The sequence below is a fragment of the Tricharina praecox genome (assembly GCF_024521635.1).
Source record: "Tricharina praecox strain CBS 144465 chromosome Unknown BZA05scaffold_1, whole genome shotgun sequence".
NCBI lineage: Eukaryota > Fungi > Ascomycota > Pezizomycetes > Pezizales > Pyronemataceae > Tricharina > Tricharina praecox.
The window spans coordinates 1,266,148-1,288,748 of NW_026250403.1; the positions used below are offsets into that span (position 1 = coordinate 1,266,148).

Consider the following 22,601-nt stretch of genomic DNA (forward strand, 5'->3'; position numbering starts at 1 on the left):
TATGTGAACGCATAGCGCCGCGGTATATAAGCCAAGAGGATCTGATTGGCATTAGGTTCTTTACGGACTAGCGTTGTTTGGTGGACCCCCGATCCCGATCAAAACAAGTCTCCACATCGCGTACTCCCATCAACCTCCCTCCGCGACACCGACCCTTACATCTCGACGACCCCGACGGCGAACAGAGGGAGAGATAATTCGACATCTCTCTCATTGTACTAATAATCCACCACTCAGAGGAGACACCTTACCCCGACAAGGACGGTCCAGCATTGAACGGCCGTTGCTACGGTTTCCGACGTGTTTGTTTTGATTTCCAACCATGGCCGCACGCAAGATCACCGCTGTTGGCTCGCTCGCCTGGCTTGCAAACGAACGGCAGACCATCAAGCAACTCGAAGAGCAAGATGTTGAGGACATCGCCTATGCTGTCCGTAACGACATGGACTGGCTCAATGAGCACATGGCAAACATCTTCGAGAAAAACATATTGTACGCGATGAACACCGATTTGCAGGAGGAGCACGCGCTGATGTGGTGGGGCGTCTAGTGACATGGCGGAGATAATGAAAACCCCCGGGCGATTACGACTGAAGACCCCAGGGAAAACGCCCCGTACGCTGCTGCGGAGGCCGTTCGTCAACCCCGATGAGGAGGTACTTAATTGTCATTTCGTTGGCTAGACTAGGCTGCATGGCCGGAGTCCTTTGTTAACGCGTTCTTTGATATAGCAACACTCCGACATCTTCAATAGCCGTCCAGCCGCAACACCCTTTGCCAACCGACTCCAGAAGCCCATTCCGGCGTCCGCCAAAAAGCAAAGTGCACCTCCGCCCCCAACCCAACCGACGTTTATCCCGCCTACCCAACTCGAACTTCCAACTCCGGATTCTCCACATCAGCTCTCGCCCACGAGAAGCCCCACTAGGACATCGCCGCGCAAACAACCGAGCCCAACCAAGGTCGATACGCCTGTCAAGAGCCCCATCAAAGACATCGTCATACAGCCCCCGACATCTCCGGGCGCTGATCGTATCTCACGACAAGCACCACCAAACTTCGGCGATAGTGGCTTCTTCACCTCGTCAAATCCTAACTCTCAAGCTGAAGCTTCCCAGAACAGGCCGCGTGATTCCACTATCTCCCAATTGTCCGTCGACACCAATGCAAGGAGGCACAGCGAATTCAATGATGGAAGAAACTCATTTTCTACAGCAAAGGAGGATGTATCTATGCACCCGCCGTCGTCACCTGTCGAGGAGGTCATTCTTCTCGGTGCAAATCCTCCAGAATTGTCTGCCGAGCGGGAGCCATCTGAGGAGACGGACGACGACGATGAGGAGGAGGAGGAGGAGGAGGATGAGGAGGAGGATGAGCAACCAGAGCTATATCACGAAACGCCCATCAGGCCACCACCTCTTTCTACCATGAATATTAAGGCCTCTCCCCTTGAACCTCGCCGTTCAGGACGCTTGGCAGTGACGACAACAGCATCCGAACCGCGGGAGCAAGCACCGCCTGTACCTGAAGCTGTTCCGTCACCACCTAGGGAAACACGTGGAGCAAGTATGACAGATGTCGATGAACCCGCGAGCCCCACGGAACCTATGGAGGACATTGCAGTATACCCAGTACTTCCCGCAGTAAAATCCAAGGCGCCTGAACCGGAACCTATTGAGCCGGAGCCAATTGAACAAGAAACGATGGAAGTTGAGGCGATGGAACCTGAGGCCACCAAACCTGAGACGCTGGAACCAGAGGCAATGCAGATTGAGAGAATTTTGGAGACTCCCTCGCAATCTTGCAACATGGTAGAATCGGAAACCCCTTCAGAGCCCCCCACGCCGGACATTCCCGCAATGCGGAAGAGTAGTATGAGCTTTGCATCCCTCCCGGCCCGCGAGCCATTAACGAGTAAGAAGAGCATGGGAGCAAAGGCGATACGGGAAAGCCAGCTGGAGCAGTTGAAGCAGGACGGGGCACAACAAAGAGCAAGCTGGAAGAAGAGTAATGGGAAGAGTTTGGGTGGAAGTTCGAGGTCGATTATCCGGAAAACTCAGGAAGAAGAGAATGAAGAGGAGGAAGGGACAACCGAGCCGAAGACAGGAGAGAAGCGGAAGAGTAATGATGCTGGTTCGTCCAGATACAGGAAGATATCGAGGGGAGCAGACCTCGTCGGAGTCGTGGTTCAAGAGACAACGAAGATTCCTACCAAGAGTGGAGACGACGGTTCGGATTCTGAGATCCGCAACCACAGCAAGGCATCTACGCAGCGGCTTCACGACAAGATTCAGCTCCTCGGGAAGCACAGTGCCCGCACAGCGCGTTCATTCCCTGCTACAGCTGCTCATGCTCATATTGGATACCCCGACCTCTCCGAACATGACCAAGATGGTTCAGCAACGCAAAAGGAAAAGACCCACCCTGGAGTGGATGAGGCCGGAGAGACTGTTCGCGTAAAGTCACAGTTCCCACGCAGCAAGACTGAAGGCGCCGTCTTTGGCGTCGCACCAGAAGAACCAATTAAACCGGTATCTCCCCGCAGATTGGCGCCACTCAAGACTCGGACACCCGCATCGCCGTCTGTTAATCGCACGGTGGACTTGGCGATCATTGACAAGCCAGGGCAGTCTTCCAGCCGCCCTGCTCTGAGCCCTACCTCTCCCATGAAGACGGTCACCTATGCCTCGATTGCCGATGTGCCCCAATTTGCCGCTAATAGTGGTGCATCGTCAACAAAGAAAACTCCTTCCGCAGACACGACTCTCTCAGCTGTCAAGGCCCAGACATCGAATATGATCAAGAAGGCGAAGGAGATGTGGATGAAGAGCGCCAGTAGTTCAGACAAGCCAGAGCCAGTGGGATCCCCTCCACCTCCCCTCCGGAAATGGCAGGGCGCGGAGTCTCTGCAGGACATCTTCAAGAGAGACGCGAGCCCCATCGTTTCCCAGGACCAGCCAAAGGCCCGACAGGAATCGTACCCGGATCTCGGGTCCGTTCTGTCGTCGAGTGTTGGTAAGGTGATCGAGAGAGAGGAGTTTACTGCGCCATCGCTGTCTGTGGTGGAAACCTTGAGGGAGGAGGGACGGCAGACTAGGAATTCCCGTTCGAGAACCGCAGAAGCAGCCAAGACCGCAACACCCACACCCACGATTGAAGACGCCGACCCTGAGGCAATGCCGGTATCCCCTGGTCGGCAAACTCGTAATTCAAGACCTAAGGAGGATGCTCATCTTGAGGATGCTTCACCTAGGTCTACTAAATCACCAGCACCACGAAAGGCTAAGAAGAGCATCGTTGACCCTGCAGCAGAGGAGGAGCGCAAGAAACGCCTCGCAGAAATTTACAAACAGGCACAAGCAGATAAAGAGAGGATGGAGCGGCAAAAGGAAGAAGAACAGCGGAAACTCAAGGAGCCTAGTCCAATGGTTTCTGAAGAGGAAGAAGAGCCCGTTCCGTCTGAGCCCAGCCGATCACGGTATGGCTCCGCTGAAGCAGAGCGACCTACATCGCGACTTCAGCAGAGAGGATTGCGCTTCCAGAAACTCGAGCCGAAACGCACTGTGAGGACGGCCGCGAAGGAACAACCTACAGTCAAGCCCGCTCCGATACCGATGAAGATCAGCACTGCCAGCCAGCGAGAGATGCACGACCAACGCCTTAAGGGCACCACTAGTTCAGCGATTGTCTCTGCGCTCAAAAGCACATTTGAAGCTTCGCAGCCACCACCTCCCGTGCAACAACCGACCTTGCACACTTCATCGTCGAACGGGAGTCTCCGGAGTCTTGCTTCTACTGGAATAACGAAACAGGTGAGGTCGCTTCAGTCCGCGGCCAGTCAACGAAAGAAGGAGCAGGAAGAGAAGGATAAGAAGAGACGAGAGCAAGAACGGCGAAGGGCAGAAAACCAGAGGAAGCAGGATGAGGAACAGAAGAGAATCCAAGCGCTCAGGCAGAAAGCTACAACGCCGGGTCTTGTTCCCACTGCCAAACCTGGAGCCCGTGCCCAAGGGCAAAATGTTAGTGGCACGCACCTCCGTACCTTCGGGAACCCGGTCACTAACCTACTTACGAATCAGCCCCGTCCGATTTCACAGGAACCCGAGACAACTAGGGTCGTTAAACCTTACGGTTCGCTCAATAAGAACCCGTATGGCCAGGGCAGCATCAAGCGCACTCATCCTCAGGATATGGAGGAGCCGCAAAGTCGACATGTCCCTTCGCGCCCTGGAACAGCTGCTTCTTACCACCAGGACGGCCCCAAAAAGCGTCGGACGAATGATTATGAAGATCGAGCTTATGAGATGCCACCACCAATTCGTGCCTCAATGGTGAAGAAGGTTGATACATCCCAAAAGCCAGGAAGTCTGGTCTCCATGGAACTCCAGCCGCTGACTAAAGAAAAGGATATCGGATCGAAAGGACTCGCCCATGGATACGTTCAGGCAGCAGCCACTGCTGTAGCTTCATCCACCATGAAGGCTCCGGGTTCTAGGGTGCCACAAATTGAGGCCGTCAAGTTTTCCAAGGAGAAGATCAACTTTGCTGGCGGAACTCCCGGACCGTCGTCATCGTCAGGGGCGGGTTTCAAAACACCTGGTACCAAAGTCAACAGTCTCAAGAGCAAGACTCCGGCTTTCAAAGAAAGCCCGTTATATCAACCCGGCGAGTCCATTGTGCTGCCCGATATCCCGACTGAGTATGCACTCCCGATTCCCCTTTTCCAACCAGTTGACTGATTGCAATTCTAGTTCGGAGGATGAGGATGACGATTACCCCAAGAAGAACGACTTTAGTGTACCGCAATGGGCCGAATCGCCAGAACTGCGTGATCTACTGCGTCAACAGCAGGCAGTCGATCCAGCTTCGATCTTTGGACCCATGGCCAAGTTGGACATGGAGGCGATCTTTAAGAACGAGGCCAAGACGGGACGGTTCCGTGCCAGAACATCGAGTGCTAACTGGGGCGGTGCCGATCGTTTAACGCAAGCAGAGATCATTGCCGACCAGGAGGCCAGAAGGAAAATGATGGAGACGGGTAAATGGGTGCCTTCCGGGTTGTAGATGAGGAGGAAGAGGAAAGAAAGGTGGAGGAGTTTGGTCTTGTCTGCGTTCATTCATCCGGGGCTGCGTACATTTTGGTACTTTGTTTATGGCGGACAGAGGAAAGGGGGTGGAGTAGAGCTACATGTTTTTTCATTCTGTTTTTCTCTTCTTTACGGGAAACATTCGTATCGCATCTTGTTGCTTTCGTTTCGGCATTGCTTTTTCTTGTACATCACCACTTGCGAACGCTGGTTTCTTTCTATGTAGAACAAAAAACGTAAGGGGACGTCTATTACTAACTGTTGGTTATGGTTGGCGAAGGGATAGGGGATTGTTATTATTTCGTTTATTATCTGGGCGTTTTCTGCTATTTGTTTTGTATTGTACTCTACTCTATGCGCGACGCTTGTGAGCATGGATTCTGTTACGTCATGACCATAGCTTCACCACTGTGCTACACAACAGCTTCTCTCTACACATCACCACCACACCAATTGAGCAATGCAGCGCCTCACATATCTCCTAGGCCCATCGCTCCGTGCACGTCCCGTCCTGCGGCGGTTGGCTCAGCCAGCCAGTGCCGGGTTCTTCAGAGCTCCCATAAGCACCCACACCGTTCCGACTGTAGAGCTTCCCCACCCGACCCCCGGCCCGCACCGCTCAACTAACGAACACAGCTCAAAGACCCGACACTCCTGAAACCATTCCCCTTCCTGGACAATGAATTCCTTGTGCCCACGGCCTCCCAAAGTACCTTCACGGTCGCCGACCCCGTGTCCGGCCAGACCATCGCGCAAGTCCCTGACCAAGGCGTCGAGGACGTGCGGCGGGCCATCAGCTCCGCGTCCACGGCCTTCAAGTCGTTCCGGCACACGACCGCGCGCGAGCGCGCCAACCTTCTGCGGCGGTGGAACGACCTCGTGCTAGAGAACAAGGAGGACCTCGCCACGATCATAACGTGGGAGAACGGCAAGCCGATCGCCGACGCCCGCGGCGAAGTCTCGTACGCCGCCAGCTTCCTCGAGTGGTTCGCCGAGGAGGCTCCCCGCGTCTATGGCGACACCATCCCCGCCGGCGTGCGCGCGAACCGCATCATCACCCAGCGCCAGCCCATCGGCGTCTGCGGGCTCATCACCCCTTGGAACTTTCCGGCCGCCATGATCACACGCAAGGTGGGGCCTGCGCTGGCAGCCGGGTGCACCGTCGTCATCAAGGCGCCGGGTGAAACGCCGTTGACGAGTTTGGCGTTGGCGGAGCTGGCGAAGAGGGCGGGCATCCCGCCGGGTGTGCTGAATATCGTTACGACTCTCGAGAATACGCCAGAGGTCGGAAGGGAGATGTGTAGCAACTCAACGGTGAAGAAGATTTCGTTTACCGGAAGCACGCCGGTGGGAAAGCTGCTTATGCGGCAGTCAGCCGACACGCTGAAGAAGCTCAGCTTTGAGCTGGGCGGTAACGCACCGTTCATTGTCTTCGACGATGCGGACCTTGACATCGCCGTTGCTGGTGCGGTCATATCGAAATTCCGCAGTTCGGGCCAGACCTGTGTCTGTGCCAACCGTATCTTTGTCCAAGAGGGCGTATATGATGAGTTCGCCGAGAGGCTCTCAGATAAGGTTAAGGAATTCCGGGTCGGCTCGGGTTACAATACGAATACTACTCATGGCCCGCTTATTCATCCCCGCGCGGTAAAGAAGGTGCATGATCATGTTGAGGATGCACGGGAGGCGGGCGCAGAGGTGCTGCTCGGTGGGAAGAAGATGGAGCATCTCGGAATGAACTTTTATGAACCTACTATTCTCACCGGGATGAAGACGGAGATGGTAACTATCCATATTCGCTATGTGTATGATATGCTGATGCTGATGCCTCATGAAGCGTCTCTACCGCGAGGAAACTTTCGGGCCGGTGGCAGCACTGTTCCCTTTCAAGACGGAGAAGGAAGTTGTCGAGCTTGCGAATGATACCGACGTGGGCCTTGCGGCATACTTCTTCTCGAAGGATTATAGTCGGATCTGGCGGGTGGCTGAGGCCCTGGAAGGTACGTAATCATCCCCCGCGCTGTCATTGACTGGCTGACTGGCTCAGTGGGGATGGTCGGGATCAATACCGGGCTGATCTCCGATCCTGCGGCTCCGTTCGGAGGAGTCAAGCAGAGCGGCTTTGGAAGGGAAGGGAGCAAGTACGGGATCGATGAGTACACGGTCGTCAAGATGATGACGTTCGGCGGGATTGGTGATCTGCAGGAGTAGTGTATTATAGCAGAGATGATTGCACCATTCGGTGATGCTCTTGCCATAGAAATAAGCACTCAGCACAACCGGCTACACGGATATCACACACTCCCTACCTACTATGGCAGGCCCTCAATCAATTTTTTGAAATTGTATCTTGAACAGGTGGTTGTGGATGTTTCGGGAAGGCTTTTTTTGTTTCATCCTGGATTGATTGCGGCCTATCTACCCAGATCATGGCGGTACACTCTCTGTTTCTATGTCTACTGTCCAACCCATCTTTCGTCAGACGGCCGGTTACTGGAGTACATACCGGCCGGGGAGGTAGTGCCCACTGGTTTCCGAAAAGCTGTACGGTCTCGCCAAATTACACTGTGCTTACCTATGCACGAGTGCGTGGCTATGGCACCGGTTTCCCGTATTGCAACCGTGTTGTAGCAATGCATCCTTTCCTCATACACGGGCTCAGTCAGCCGGAGAAAGGTCACGGCCTCTGGTCGAAGACTCATTCTCGTAGTATTAGTCAGTGCGGCTGTGATGTGCCTGGAGGTAGACGTTCCTAAGTACTGTGATCCATGAGTACCTACCGTACTATGTATTGTACATCCTTAGGTGACTAATACCTCGATTCATCATCGTAGATATGAGTCTCCAAGATAGTACCGCTTACTCACACAACTGTTTGTTTTTTACCAGCGGTTGACAGCCATGACCGTGTCCTGCCCAAAATGTCGGATATTACCTATACCCATGGTAGAGTACATCTGAAGTCCGGCTAAGCCCTTGCACCCAGCCGATCACCGGGCTTGTATGTGTGGGTGTGTATGCCCAGAGTGGTGCCTGAACTTCCGCAGATATGGATGAGGCGCATGACGTGCAGCAGCACCCTCGACATGCCGAGACAGGCAACTGTTCTAGAAGCGCAAACGAGACGCAGCGCAAGAGCCCCTGGAAACTTTGCGGAAGATGGCAGTGTTCTGCGGATTCACTGCCGGTGCCTGTGGTGACTCACAGATGGGAGGGGGAGGGGGAGGGGGAGAGGGGGGAAGTGGCAGGTGGATGGGCAGACAGATGAACGGGGCTGCCACAGACGCGGTAGCCTCGTTCTCGTCCTCGTCCTCGTCCTTGTCTAACTACCCCGCAGCCGCGGCCGCGGCTTAAGCGCTCGCACACGAGGGAAAAGGCACGTCGGCGGCGTCAAAGGTACCGAGTTCCTCCATCTCGGAATGAAACATTTGCACCCTGGCGCGCTCGCTAGCTACTATAATTTCCGCGACCCAAAGAGCGGAGAAGGAGGAGGAGGCGGAGAACTAATTGCAGCCGCTGTTGTGGCGAAGTAGGTATGCATATGTTTTGGGGATCTGGAATGAGCCCCAGGCCCGCGGGGACTCGGAGAGTACCTAATTACTTACCTACTCTAGTGGGTCAAACTGTCAGCGACTGCTGCCTAGTCAGCGATAAGGGGATGCATATCCTGCAACGGCATACGATATCGCACACTCAGCCGGAATCCAGCAGGGCTGAGACGCTGTAGGTGGTTACACGACATACATTACAAGACGTACAGATGCTTCGGATCCGAGACGAATGACTAGGTCAGATTTATTGTGGGCGGAGCGGTTCATGGACGATGCTTATGGCAGTGGACGGCCGTAGATGTTGGTATATGCCGGTGCTTGTGCTTGTGCTTGTGCTGGTGGTGGCAGTGATCCTGTGACGAGATCATATGACTGGTGGGAATGAGTGGGTGAATATAGTGTCTCGAGGTACCATACATAACATGAGGGCAGTGGATGTGTGTATAAATCCGCCCATTCCCACCCGCCCCAAGACCCTCCCTCACCAAACCATCCAGAAAACGAAGCAAGAACCCAACCCGGAGCCCAAACCAACCAAACCAAACCAACCAGACCAAATCAACCCACAAAAACCCAAGCAATGACCACCATCCCCGCCGTCCGCCTCCTCATGCACGCCGGGACCTCCCAAGAATACACCATGACCGTCCCGACGGCACCACACATCTACACGGCGCCGTCCCCGCGCGCCCCCTCTCCCGCCGGGGTTTTGGTGCCGTACCGGGCACCCACCCCGGTGGCAGCCCCGACCGCCCCGCAGTCCTATAACTCCATGACTACGGCAATGACTTACCGTCCGCCGGCAAACCAGCCGGACCACTGGTCGCTGCGCGTGCCCGATGCTGCCGGCGACGGGTGGCACAAGTGGGAGTACACGCATATGCATGCGCCCGCTGAGTGTGGCTGCAGGGAGTGCGCGAAGGATAGGGAGAGGGAGAGGGAGCGCGAGGAGAGGATGGAGAAGGAGAGGGTGTGGCAGCGCGAGAAGGAGCGGGAGCGGTCGAGGGAGAGGCTTGTTGTTGTTAGAAGGTCCACGAGGTACTGGCGCTGAAGCGTCAGGAGTGATGGGATCTGGTAGCTTGTTTAGTTTTTGTTTTGGGAGGTTTTTGGGATTCGCTGGGAGTTTTCTGTTTGTTATTGTTGTGCCTTTGACTGGATAGGAGTTTTTTGGTTTTATGATGATGTCTGAAGAGACGATGAACTTTATGGTTAACTATGAGCGTTTGCTTTGGTGGATTTGATTTGGTACTCCGAGTATTTAGACAAATGAGATTCTCTGTTGAAGCAATATGTCTGGCCAAAACTCCCTGGATGTGTCAAGGCCTACCATAATGGATGGGCACCCAACGGCCAATTGAACGGTGTCTTCGCCGGGGGAGGGGGGAAGGTTCGTTTCAATAATCGGCGGTGAGATTTCCACAGGCAGCCGGCCCACTGCACCAACGGAAGAAATTAGCAGGGTGTTTCATTATCGGGCGAGACCCACGGCTGATCATCGTGAAACGTTCTTCCGTTTTCCCCCCAGGCCATTGTTGTCCAGCCAGTCATTATACCACGTATGTCGGCTTCCGCATCTCGTATATTCTATTACAGCCGTCTCAGCCGTCTTGCGAAGGCGCTCCGCCGCCTTTTGATCAAAGAGTTACTCGCCTAGGTCCCACAGTCCCGCACGCTATGTACGACTTATTACCGTCCCTATGGTTGCCCCAACTCTAGTTTCCGTGTATGCACAATGATTGCACAATCCAGAGTCCAGACCGCTCTTTATGTGCTGCCCTGTCACCACACGTCACTCGACCTTTCTTCCCGTGAACTGCAGATGAACTGGTAGATCAGGTATTACATGACTTCCCCGCAATCTAGGCCTCAGTCTCCCTACTATCCGGACCGCTGGCTAATATAAAAACTATAGTTACCTGCTTCTAATATCTACTACGTCCTGCCTGATTATCCCCCTTCCTTCCTTCCGCAAGAGAAGACCATTACCCACCCTAATCTACACCATCCCCTGCCCCTCCCACCCCGTCCCCGGCCTGGATCCCGGCCTGGATCCACTAACACTCTCCAACCTCTTACTCGTAATGAAGTTCATATACAGACTGTAGGTACTGCCCCTCTGCTGCTGCCTTGACGCCGGCGCTCCCAGCCTCAGTCTCATCCGCAGGACCACCTTCTTAACCGCGAAGACGAGCGACGTGCAAGCCGGCTGCGTTTTCACCGCGAGCGCCGTGGCGAGGGCGGAGGCTCGGGCTCGAAGGGGGGGAACCATCCCCAAGAGAAGCCGGAGTTCCGCGCGGAACAGGGTGTTCGTCCGTGAGCAGACAAGCTTCACCCGCTTCACCACACCGCCGGAGCGGATACCGAGCTCGAGGATAGCCGCGATGATCCGCGGCTTTACGTGCTGCCGCCAGTGCTCCCGCATCCGCGCCGCGAGTGATTCCGACTTCGAGGCCGCCGCGCCGGTAATGGAGCGAGAGGTGGCGAGGGCTTGCGTGGTGATGGCTCGTGACGCCTCGCTGATCTTGCCAGCGATCTCTCTGCATCCCTCCGCCGCCCGCGAGGCGACGCACTGCAGCAGGTCCGCAGTCCGCCGCACGACCGGCAGCAGCATGCACTCCCCCACTTCCCACGCTTTCGCATCTATCCTCTTCAACGCTGCTCCTGCAGCGCACACGCCTGTCCCTGCCAGCTCCCACGTCTTTCCGGCCACAGACCCCAGCGCACCCACCGTCTTCCGCAGGTAGCGCGCCGATTTACCGTACACACCGATAGCAGCCGCACCAGCCGCGCGGAGACCCGCAAGGATCCTCGCCGCCGTGGATGCAATATCCAGCATCCCCGCCGCTGCTGCCGCTACCGCTGCCTCGTACACCCTCCGGAGCCATGAAGCAGCAGCGTAGATTCGTAGCAACTGCTCGCTGGTCGTGTTCGTGTTCGGAGCGCGCATGACGGTCGGGGTCCATCGGCTCGTGAATAGCCGGCCTTGTCGTACTCGTATCGTAGTTATGGTATCGTACTCGTGTGGTATTGTATCGTGTCGTATCGTATTGTATCCTATTAAAGCGTATCGCAATCCAATCCGTAAATGATCTGTGAATACTCCCGAACTCGGAGTCTGAACTCTGAGCCGCGGACATCACCACGCCTTTAAGACCTCCCACTGCTCATCTCGTATCGTCCCGTATCGTATCCGCAAGAGAAACCCCACCCCACCCAACACACTTATCCGCGACGCAGCATGCCGCAGACCAGCTTCACTTCACCTCAGTTCACTCCAAGTCTTCACGTAATTCATCCGCCTCCACGTCCACGTCATTCATCCGCCGGACAGGATAAGTAGATAAAAGCATCCCTCCCCCCCGCGTCTCGGATGGAGAGTCGTGACGTACCGCCATGTCTCAGCCTGCGGGCCGCTGTCTCAGCCGAGCTCACCGGTGCATGGAGATCATACATAGGTACATATGATAGATATATGGTAGGCATGTAAGCAGGTAAATAGATAGGTATGGCCAAAGGAGTATACATATTCTCCAGTTTCCACGAAGACTCACACATTAACGTATGTACATACAAAGAGCGAGAAGAAGAAGAAGCAGCAGCAAGGTACAATAAACGAAGAACGGAACGGTATGGATGGATGGATGGATGATGTTGATGTTGATGATGAAAGAAACAGATGATCAATTGCAAAACGCCGCCGCCTGCCCACGCTTCCCGGCCTGTTCGAGGAAGCTAAACCCCACCCACCCCACCCTCAATATGAAAAAGAAGGAGAAAGAAAAGAAAAAGAAGAATAAAACAATGGACATATAACTACCGATGAAGATCTAATCGAGAGAGGAGAGGAACCAGGAAGGGATGCAAAACGCAAAACTACCGCTCAAAAGACGCACGACTCATCCCGCCCGGACTCGGCGTGCCAGTATCGATTCTCAGCGTCGGCAGCGTCTGGTTCGTCTCAACTCTCAACACCGGCAGCGTATCGATCCCGCGATTCCTCGTCTCTATAGGGCTGGTATAATCTGGCGGGGGGCCCCATTCGCTGCCATCGTAGTCTCCGGGCGCAAACGGCGGCGGGTGATCACCGTCGGCGACAGGACCCGACTCCCGGTGCGTTTCGGTGCTCGGCCGCGCACTCCCCATACGGATGATCTCCTCGCTCCCCCGGCGTTCCGGCGTGGCGCTGGAGTACGAGATGCCGCTCTCGGAGCGGCCATGGGCGTAGGTGCTCCTGATGCTGCCGCCGCTATTGCCCATGGGCGCGCCAGCGTCCAGCAGCGGTCGGTCGGAATCCATACTCGGTCTCACCCTCGTGCCGTCGTGCCGTGCCACTCCGATCTCGGCATACTGGACCTTTGAGAGGCGTCGCTCGCGCTCGGTGATGCTCGCCAGCGCGGTCATCAATTGCGCCGCGGAAACGGGCGGATCCGGTGTCACGAGCCGCACGCTACTACCCGAGCTCCCCGGCCGCCCCATCGCCGCGGCAGCCGAAAGCTCCCCGCTCTCCCTGGCCGCTGCCCGCTCCAGCTGCCGCGCAAGCCGGATCTCGTACAGCGTCTGCATGTGCTCCTCGCGCCTGTTCTCCTCCTCATCGATCGTTTCGGGGAACTCAATCACGACATCGATGCCACCGCGCTCTCCCTCGCGCGCAATGGTCCTCTCCCTATCCGCCGCCGCAATCGGGCGGTACTCCGGCAGCGTCATGACCGATCTCACACTTGTATTCCTATCGACGCCTGCGCCCATCCCGCCCGCGTTATTGCGCAGGTGGCGATTCCGTGCGGAGTTCCGCGTCGACGGATGCCGCGGCGTGGGCCCCGGCGAGGTGTACGTCCCCGGGTTCCATTCTCGCCAGCGTTTGCGCAGCGTCTCGGGGAGGAACCGCGGTGGCTCGCGTTGGCGTTTGCGGCAGTGCCGCAGAATCATGTAGCCGATGAATAGCACCACTACCAGCGAGACGAAGACGACAGCGATCTGCCAGCGGATGTGTCAGCGCGGAAAGGGGAATGCGAGGAATGCAGCGGAGCCGACGGGATGGGAATGCGGATGGGTGATATACGATTAGTGCTTTGGTCTGCCCATCGCTTCGAGGGGTTCCGCCTGTTTCACTATCACCTCCACCACCACTACCACTACCACCGCCATTGTTATCGGCACCGCCTATAGCTTGTCGTCGTTGTGATTGATGTCGGGTCGCTCGTATGCGCAGCGAGGGTGTCGGTAACCACATGTCTCTCCCTTTGCGAGCCCTCTATCGTATTTTCCGTCCTTCTTTCTTTCCTCCGGTATCGTATCTTTGTTGGAAGTATCGTCGTCGAAGTTAAAGTTGAAGTTGAAATCGATGAATCTTGCCCTCCTCTCTCAGCCTCTCCGAGTGTAGTGTCCGAGTGTCTCTTTCGTGTCCGGTTCGGTTCGTGTGAGGGGAAGGTGAACGTAGGTGGTAGAGGTGCGCGGCGTAATCAATCCCTCTTTCGTATGTATGCTATGTACTGTACTCCGCCTGCTTTGAATGTTGTGCTGTGCTGTGCTGACCGGACAGCTCCAATCCAATCAATTCAATTCGACCCCCCAAGAGAAAACCGCCAGGCAAGCCAGACAAGCCAGACACAGTGCACACACGCAAAAGTGGAATGCCCTTGCTGCACTGCGCTGGGCAGGGTGCTGGGCCTCCGGTAGGTAGGGTATCGATAGTTAGGTTTCTGCACCTGTCGTTCCAGTGTGTATGTAGTGTAGTAGTTATCGACGTCGGAATCCGAGCTGTTGCGAATGGTATGTGTACTTGTGAGCGGGCGGGCGAGTGGACGAACGGTGGATCAATACTTTTTTGCAGACAACTCCTTTCACACCTCGAGAAGGAGAGATGGGTATAGTAGAGTCCGGTAAAGTAGAAGAATTTCCAAAATTAGAGGGGAGCTATGGAGTATGTAATTGTAATGTATCTGCTCTTCTCGGGAAAAGGGCAAGACGGCGGCGCGGACACGCGGCAGGGATCAGGACAGGATCAGGATCAGGATCAGGGTCGGCCCAAATGCTCCGCCTGGTAAGTACATGACAAGTGGACGGGTTCGCACTGCGCAGAAGCAGAAGGGCTGTGAAAAAGCCACAAGGGAAGGGATCAGCCAGCTTTCTTGTTCTTGTCTTGAGACATTCGTGTCCCGACTCCCGTGGGCGGGATCATGGATGCACCCCGCCAAACAGTGACAGCGACACGCGCTTCTGTACGCGGAGTCTAGACGGGTGGTCTGGATGGTATAAATACTCTACATCCCTATTGTACGGTACTATACTCTACAGTGGAATAAACAAAACATATCTACACAAATAAGAGGTCAAAGGTGAAGGTGAAAGTAAAGGGGAAGAAAGAATGAGGGGATAAATGTTACAGAGAACGGATGAAGGAGAACCAGACATGGGGGATAAATGCTCCAGAGAACGGATGAGCGAAAACAAGACATGGAATGTAAAGTAGTAGTCGACCGGAATGAACCCATCCGCCATATCTGTTTACACCTTTGCGACCAACGCCTCCTTCGCCGTCTCCTCAGTCACCAACTCCTTCTCCCCCTCATCTTCCTCCCACAGCTCCTCATCCTCCTCCTGTCCATTTCCCATGACCTTATCCCACACACCCTGCCACAGCCGTGCCTTATGCGCCATGGCGAACACCAGGACCAACGGCAGATGCCAAACACTAGCCCAAAACAACCTCCTCGCACGGCCCCCCTCACCCCCCTTCCTATAGAACCTCCAGGCCTCCCTGACGAGCCATGCGTTGACGACGCTCGAGTCAACGAGGAACCCAACATCCGTGACGCCGACCCACCACAATCCAAAGCAGATGGGAAAGAACAGCAGCGAGTACCGCAGCGCAACGCGCGCATTCATCGCGGGGTACTTCCACGCCGCCATCTGATACCCGGCGGACCGGTACTCCTCGCGGATCGTCCACGAGAGCGAGTTGAAGTGCGGGAACTGCCAGGCGAAGAGGAGGGAGGCGAGGAGCCAGCCGCCCGGGTGGCCGAGCAGCTCCACGAACGTGCCATCGAGTGCCGTGGCACCGGAGGCCGCCGCCCAGCCCATCAATGGTGGGATGCCGCCGACCAACGCGCCCACCCACGTATTGGCGACGGAGAGCCGCTTCATCGGCGTGTATACTCCTGCGTAGAGGATGATGTTGAGCGCGCCGAGGGCGGCGACGGTGGGGTTCACGCCCATGTGTAGAGCTGCAACGCCGATGGTACCGGTGATTCCCGCGAATGTCACTGCTTGTCGAGTGCTGAGGAGGCCGCGGACGAGGGGTCGGTTCTTGGTGCGTGACATCTGCGCGTCGAACTTGGGTTCGTAGGCCATGTTGAGGGCATTGGCCGAGGACGAGGCGAGAGCCGTTCCGGCGGTGAGGTACAGCAGCGTGAGTGCCGAGAGGGTGGGCGCCGCCGGCGACGACAGCAGCGGGTCGACGGGGAATAGTGCGTACGAAGCCATGGTCGTGAGCACGATCAGCGCCGTCAACCGCGGCTTCGTGAGCGAAAGGTATGCCAGAGCGTCCCTACGCAACGCCGAGGTAGACGCTTCCGACGACGATGAGAGTAGCGACGACGCATCTGGTGGTATAACTGCATTGTCCCCCGTCGCTGCTGCCGCCGCCTTCGCTTTCCGTCTCCGGCGATGCGGAGGAACCATGCCATCTTCCCCCGTGACCCCCACCACATCGACCGCCGAGCTTCTCCCCCGCTTTACCAAGAAGCTATTCGCCAGGAAATAGTGCTGCGGCCTCCGCCATGTCCCGCCGGTTGCCACCGCAGGTCCCAGCGCGACACCATTCGCGGCAAAAAATGTACTCGAGAAACACCGCTTGCTCGATGGTGGTGGCGGTGGTGGTGATGGCGGCGTGGTTGTCCGCGAGAGAGTGTTGAGACATTCGCGGCATATCCGCGATCTTGCAATAGTGGGCGGGGATGTGGCCAACCGCTGCAAGGCGATTGTGCTGCGGTGTAGTAACATGTGGAAGAATTCCCCCGCCGCCGGATTTCCTGGGGCCGCACGTCAACCTTTCGAAAAGAGTCCCTCCGTTTGTTTGTTTGTTTCGTACGGGAGGCCAATCGTATTCAGTGATCGAGTTTCGAAGTTCGTGGTTCGGGGTTTCGAGGAGAGACTTCAACTGCGATGCTCGCTCGGGTTTGAACTTCTCTGTGCCGGTTGGTTCTTGGCAATGCAGACACTAAACTGAGTTTCGTGTTGCATGGCCACTCACTCACGCGTTTCTTTCTCCGCTCCCCGTCAAGAGCGATACACATGATGACGGATCGGCTTGGTCTAGATAGGCTCGTATGTACGTGATTATTGAGGAAATAAAATGTGTAAACTATGACGATAATGGGACTTGTCTTATTATCGTTCTGGAACTCGGTGATCCTCTCATCCCAATTCAACGTACCCTAGTCCTACCTACTATGTACAATACACACAATTACACACGACAACCATACAAATCAGACGAAAGTCAGCGCAGCACAGCACAGCACAGGATCGGTCTCTCGCACAAGAGATAAAGCAAGCAAGCAGAATCAATAGCAGAGAAAGTTGAACACCTGCGCAAGATAAAATAAAGAACGAGTAAACAACCAACATCCCAATTGAGGGTAAGAAGTATGCAACAGAACCGAGAGACCCCCCAATCCACACCCTGTAATGCTTTCAAGCAAATAACGGCAAAGAAAATACAATCATCCCTGCGGTCCAGGTGGCACAGCTCTAATCAGAACCCTCACGTTGTCGATGAATCCCTTGACCAGATCCTCATAGCTGTTCGGCTTCTTGTCCTTCGCCATCAGACCTTGCTTGCGAATCTCCGCTCCATCCACCTCGACTTCGAGTTCATGCTCCTTCTTGGTTGATTTCTATTCCGTGTTAGGTCCGAAATTTAGGGAAAACACCGAGAAAAGAAGAACTTACGCCCGTAACCTGGGTTAGGTCCACTTGATAGATCGTCTGGCGATAGCTTACGCGATCCTTGGTTCGGCTCCCCTCGGCGACTGGGTTGAGCTTCTCATGATCGCCAGCGAACGGCATTTCCATGTTCACGCTCACTCTCCAGTCGAACATGGTAAGAGGTGAGTACACGTTCATGTCGGCAATCCTAGTCTTGATGATTTTTCTGATCACTTGTCCCACAGAATCGGTAGTAACCCTAACGCGGACCCCGTGGCGGGGGTTACGTGTTTGCCGGATCGAGGGAGGAAGGATGTGATGCATATCGGCGGGAAGGTCGTAGAAGGAATCGCGTTCGCGTGTATGTACATAAGTCAAAGGCATGCGGGCCGGCGCCTCGTGTTCCGCGTTGGGGCCTCTCTGGGATTCATGCAAGACCCGGTTGAGGAAGGTATTCAAATGCCTGTGTTGGACCTTCATTTTTTCTTCGGCATTAGCATTCTTCTGTGATCTGCGCGCGAGAGAGGACACGTACATCGGTCATGCTGCTCTTGAATTGCACTTGCCAACCTGGATCGGTATGATCGAATATCGTCTCCGTTCGTACTGGCAGGCGCAGTCTCTCCCCCGTAGCTCTATTCACCAGTTGGCCGAGCTTCGCCTCGATCTCTATGACAGCACCCTTTGGACCGTCGTTCACCAGCGCAGGATCGGTCTGCATCACGACATTTTGAAACAAGAAATCCGCGATTTGCATCGTGATCTCTTCGTACTGCTCTGTGTTGATGATGTTGGGCTCCCACGGCCCGAATCCCGGAAGCAAGCGCGGCCCGGTCGCGTGGGGGGAAGGCCCAGGCTGCGTCGGCTGCGTCGGAAGGGGTCGAGACTGCGGCTGTTCGATGGGAATGGGAGGCGGAGGCGGTGGCGGTGGCACAGAAGGGGTCGAGTGTTGTGGGGGTTGTGACGGATGGGTGGAAGGGGGAGGTTGTCGCCTATTGGACATGACGGGGCTACTGCTGGAGCTGCGACTGGCTTTCCGAGCCCATATCGGCGCCTCGCCTCCCCGCTGCCGTTTTCTCGGGGGAGCGGATAAACTGGAGCTATTACTATGTCCATCAGCGGGATGGTCGCGTTGGGTTGGTTTCGCGGATAGCTGTCGAGGTGGCTGGGATTTGGGGCTTGATGACGACGTGGACGATGCGGATGATGATATAGGTTGCCTTGGAATTAGGGAGTTTGGGTTTGGGGGTTGAGCTGACCTTGGTGCAGGTGGAGGTGGTGGTGGAGGCCGAGACTGGGGCTGTTCGGTAGCAGTAGGAGGTGGTTGTGGCCCAGGAGGAGGAGGAGGGCAAGGTGGTGGACCAGTACTATCTTTTGATGGCGACGACATTTGGTAATAATGAGGTGTGTGAGGGTTGGGGGCGATGTTTTTTTTATGGTTATTATGCGATGAAGGTTGTGGAGTAGTGGAGTGGGCTTGGTGTTGGCGGTCATCCTTTCGTTCATCGCCAGAACCGTTGAGCTTAATTCTGTCTGAAACGGGGCTGTTCCACTTTCGTTCGTCAGGGGGGGCACTATCCACTTCCATCGCGTCGTTTCGTCGGTCTTGCCCCATTGCTGACGAACTACGATAGTCAGGCTGATGATGATGCTGCTGCACTTGTTGATGTTGCTGCTGCTGCAGCAACTGCTGTTGTTGCTGTTGTTGCTGTTGCTGTTGTTGCTGCTGATGTACCTGCTGATGTACTTGCTGGTGCTGCTGCTGTGAATGTTGCGGATGCTGTTGATGGTGTTGCCCTTGTTGTTGTTGTGGTACTGGCGAATGGGGAGGAGGTGGCGGTGGTTTGTGCGGGTGATGAGCTGGTCGCGCCATTCCGCGGTGCGCAATTGAATCGCCCGGTTCTTTGTTGATCCCTGAAGAAAAGTCTTCGCCGGGTAGATATGGTACTTCGGTTTTGGGGTTGATGCTGACATCGCGTTCGCGTTGCCGTTGGATTGACCTCTCTCTTTCGTCACGCGGAGTAAGTGCCCCTATAGAAGGAGGCGCTCTGTCGGGGCCCATAGTATGGGGGGATCTGTCAGTCACAGGTGGCATGGAACTCATTCTACCCTCCACGGGCGAGGTAATCGGTGATGGTTGCGGGTAGACATGCTGGTGGTGCGGGTGATGATGATGATGCGGAGAGTGTGCAGGATAGAGGGAAAGCGGTGAACGAGGAGGTTGCTGCTGCTGCTGAAGCTGATGTTGCTGCTGCTGTAGAGGGGAGTATTGGCGTGACGGGCTTGGTTGCCGTATGGGCGCCGGTGGCGGCGGCGGCGGAGGTGGTGGTGGGAAGTGACTATGCGGCGATGGCGACACGGCGCTTGTGGGTGTATTGCTGTGCGCAGTGGAGTGCGCACTCAAAGGATGCGGAGTATGGGGAGTTCCGTGTGGGGTAACGATCGGTGACGATGCATAGCCCTGCTGTGGCTGCTGTTGGTGATGGGGGTTATGATTGTGGTGGTGGTGGTGGTGTTGCTGCGAGAGCGGGGATGCGGGCGGGCCCGAGGGGTATGGGTATTGCGACGACGACGGCGAAGAAAACCTGGTGCCCGGCCCTGGTTTCGACGATGGGGAGTAGGGTGAATGTGGAGGGTACTGGGGAGGGACGTATCGACCGTGGCTGGACGAGGGAAACGGCGAGCGAGGAGGCTGTAGAGGCGGAGGAGGAGCTGGTCGGCGATGTTGTGGTTGCTGAGGCTGAGGCTGAGGCTGCTGCTGTTGTTGCTGCTGCTGTTGCTGTTGTTGCATGGACGGCAGTAGTGAAGGAGACTGAGCCGTAGTGGGTGCGGGTACGTCATTGTTGTTGAGCATGGCCCGGAGATCCATCTTGCGGTGAGCGCGCGCGCCGGCAATAACAGCACAGGTTCGGGAGTTGAGGTTCGCCCGCGTCTGTTCGGCGGAGGGTTGTTGCCGACGGTCTAGACAGCAGTGGGAGGGGGGGAACGATCGGGAGATGTGGCAGGGACGTATTCGGGGCACAAATTGGGCGGTGTTTGCGCGGCTTCGGCGAGCGATATGATTGAGGGAAGATTCGATGGGGGGCGGATGGACGATTGATTGAGTACAGGTATTGTTTTAGGGTGTCGGTTAGTTTGTTGGTTGTTGTTGTTCGCTCGCTCGTCAGGGTTGGGTAGCGAGTGTGAGCAGGCGGTTGATGGGGCGATTGGTCTTGTCAATATCGGGAGGCAGCCAGACGAATGGATAGAGTGGGCTTCGCGGGTTGGCCAAGTGCGGGTTTCAATAGGAAAACGACGAGGCGCAGAGGCAAGGCAGCATGGTCATTTAATCGCGAGGAGACGGAGATGGAGACTGGAGACTGGGCGATGGGGATGGAGACCTGAGGGAGGAAGAAGGCAGGTGGTGGACGTGGGAACAGGAAGGGTGATCGTACAAGAGAAGCGACGACGACGACGACGACGACAGAGAGAAGCGCGTTGAGTGATACAGGAGGGGACAAGAGAGGGAGAGGGAGAGGGAGAAGGAGAGGGAGAGAGAGATTTCATGAGAAGGTTATTTTTCTGCTTTCCGGATTGGCGTGAACCAAAGAGCAGTTTTGCGGAATGGATTATGTTGCTGTTATTGTTATAGCCGCGCCTGATCAATCGTCTTCCGCTGCTTTTCTTTTCGCCCAGGCAGTGCACGCGTTTCTGATTCGGAAGATTTCCGGAAGGCTGTTCGCGGCGGGCTGTGGAGAGACTCCTCGTGGAAATCCCGACAGAGAGGGGAGACAATCGAAGGGCATAAAGAAGCTTTTAAGCAAAAGAAGAACGTCAACGAAGGGGGGGAGGCACAAGGTTATTGAGGCTCTCTCTCCTCTCCCCACAATCTGAAACCGTGGCACACAGTGTTTCTCAAGACAAACAGATAGCCGAGACCTACCAGTACCAGCACCACCATTATCGCTGAGCTTATTATGACTGTTTGTCTTGCGGGCTGGCGTGGTTGCGTGACTCCAGCCATGTCAACCGAACGCACCATGGTGAAGTAAGCGTAGCCGCGCGCTTATTGGGGATTGAGAGCCATGGCAATCACTTCGCCATGTGCATGGACTCTGATTGACAGCCATCGATGAGCATCACTTCGCCAATCAATCCCACGTACGTAAGGGGAAGCGTGACCATCTATCTTGTCACACTTCGGCCAATTACCACTGTCCTCCCTCATCAATCCTCTAACGCAGCCATTCATAGGTACAGACATAGGCATCGAAAGCCCGTAGGTACTCTATCCCATCCCACGTGATTCCACATGTAGAGTACTATCCAGAGCGCAGCCGGAGAAGCGGATTTACCGCGGTAGACTTTCGGGCGCCCCACCGGGAATACGGAGCTCCATCCTTCACACATGTCTCAGGCTCTCAGCAGTACTGCCCAATCCATCGCGGCGGCCGCGACGATCCCATACGCATGTAGGGTGGAAACCGGTGCGTCATGCGATTGACATTGCCAGTCTCAAAGCCGTCGATACCACCGGCCCTATGTATGTAGATAAATGTGTGTAAGAAGGGGTTGTGGTAAGGGGGGGTTATAGTGGTTAGCCGGATGTGTCCTCGGTGGGGGGTTGTGGAGAGAAAAATTAGGTGCTGAGCTGGGGGAGGGGGGAGGGGGCTTTCCCACGTTAACCATGATCTTCGTTAAGCGAACGAATGGTAGTGGCACACTACTCTAATAACCTCCGTCTCTGTCTCCGTCTCTGATTCTTGGCCTTATATAGCATTGTAACGACCCTTTGTCCCATCATCGGGTCTTTCTTTTGTTTGAGCCGTCCGTCAATTCCAAGAGCCTTTCGGCAGGCCTTCTGAATCCAAGAGGATTCTCCGGCTCCTACAAGCTTTTCCCCCGAACACGTTATCCAACTGCCACGAGCTTTCAGATACTTACCGGTAGGTCTGTCTGAACCTACCACTTACATCTCGACAAGCGTTGAACGTCTCCACGTGCTGAATTCCCACCTCGAGACTTCACCTTCGCTTCCACTCATCCTTAATCAACT

At 55.6% G+C, this 22,601-nt stretch overlaps 7 protein-coding genes across 7 annotated transcripts; 3 read left to right on the plus strand and 4 right to left on the minus strand.

Moving 5' to 3' along the window:
- The first annotated feature begins 88 nt into the window (after positions 1-88).
- Positions 89-5,505, plus strand: BZA05DRAFT_382214 (uncharacterized protein). The gene is made up of 6 exons (XM_051482086.1): positions 89-492; positions 551-656; positions 732-4,019; positions 4,080-4,340; positions 4,407-4,699; positions 4,752-5,505. Exons 1-6 carry the CDS (start codon positions 323-325, stop codon positions 5,062-5,064), a joined length of 4,431 nt encoding a protein of 1,476 aa, XP_051344309.1. The 5' UTR covers positions 89-322; the 3' UTR covers positions 5,065-5,505.
- On the plus strand, positions 5,506-7,551 carry BZA05DRAFT_382216 (aldehyde dehydrogenase domain-containing protein). The gene is made up of 4 exons (XM_051482087.1): positions 5,506-5,670; positions 5,724-6,869; positions 6,925-7,087; positions 7,135-7,551. Exons 1-4 carry the CDS (start codon positions 5,548-5,550, stop codon positions 7,296-7,298), a joined length of 1,596 nt encoding a protein of 531 aa, XP_051344310.1. The 5' UTR covers positions 5,506-5,547; the 3' UTR covers positions 7,299-7,551.
- Positions 7,552-9,109: 1,558 nt separating this feature from the next.
- On the plus strand, positions 9,110-9,924 carry BZA05DRAFT_382217 (uncharacterized protein). Its single transcript, XM_051482088.1, has one exon. It carries the CDS (start codon positions 9,219-9,221, stop codon positions 9,687-9,689), a length of 471 nt encoding a protein of 156 aa, XP_051344311.1. The 5' UTR covers positions 9,110-9,218; the 3' UTR covers positions 9,690-9,924.
- Positions 9,925-10,417: 493 nt separating this feature from the next.
- Positions 10,418-11,585, minus strand: BZA05DRAFT_414479 (uncharacterized protein; the record flags this gene model as incomplete). The annotated part of the gene is made up of 3 exons (XM_051485257.1): positions 10,418-10,462; positions 10,518-10,532; positions 10,698-11,585. The coding sequence occupies 3 exons, from the start codon at positions 11,583-11,585 to the stop codon at positions 10,418-10,420; spliced, it is 948 nt and encodes a 315-aa protein (XP_051344312.1).
- A 926-nt stretch (positions 11,586-12,511) lies between these two features.
- On the minus strand, positions 12,512-13,783 carry BZA05DRAFT_423323 (uncharacterized protein; the record flags this gene model as incomplete). The annotated part of the gene is made up of 4 exons (XM_051485866.1): positions 12,512-12,642; positions 12,724-13,612; positions 13,698-13,712; positions 13,754-13,783. The coding sequence occupies 4 exons, from the start codon at positions 13,781-13,783 to the stop codon at positions 12,512-12,514; spliced, it is 1,065 nt and encodes a 354-aa protein (XP_051344313.1).
- Positions 13,784-14,681: 898 nt separating this feature from the next.
- On the minus strand, positions 14,682-16,966 carry BZA05DRAFT_382222 (UbiA prenyltransferase family-domain-containing protein). Its single transcript, XM_051482089.1, has one exon. It carries the CDS (start codon positions 16,637-16,639, stop codon positions 15,143-15,145), a length of 1,497 nt encoding a protein of 498 aa, XP_051344314.1. The 5' UTR covers positions 16,640-16,966; the 3' UTR covers positions 14,682-15,142.
- Positions 16,967-17,361: 395 nt separating this feature from the next.
- BZA05DRAFT_329969 (CYTH-like domain-containing protein) lies at positions 17,362-18,287 on the minus strand (the record flags this gene model as incomplete). The annotated part of the gene is made up of 3 exons (XM_051480511.1): positions 17,362-17,535; positions 17,570-18,040; positions 18,102-18,287. 3 exons carry the CDS (start codon positions 18,285-18,287, stop codon positions 17,362-17,364), a joined length of 831 nt encoding a protein of 276 aa, XP_051344315.1.
- Positions 18,288-22,601: the final 4,314 nt, after the last annotated feature.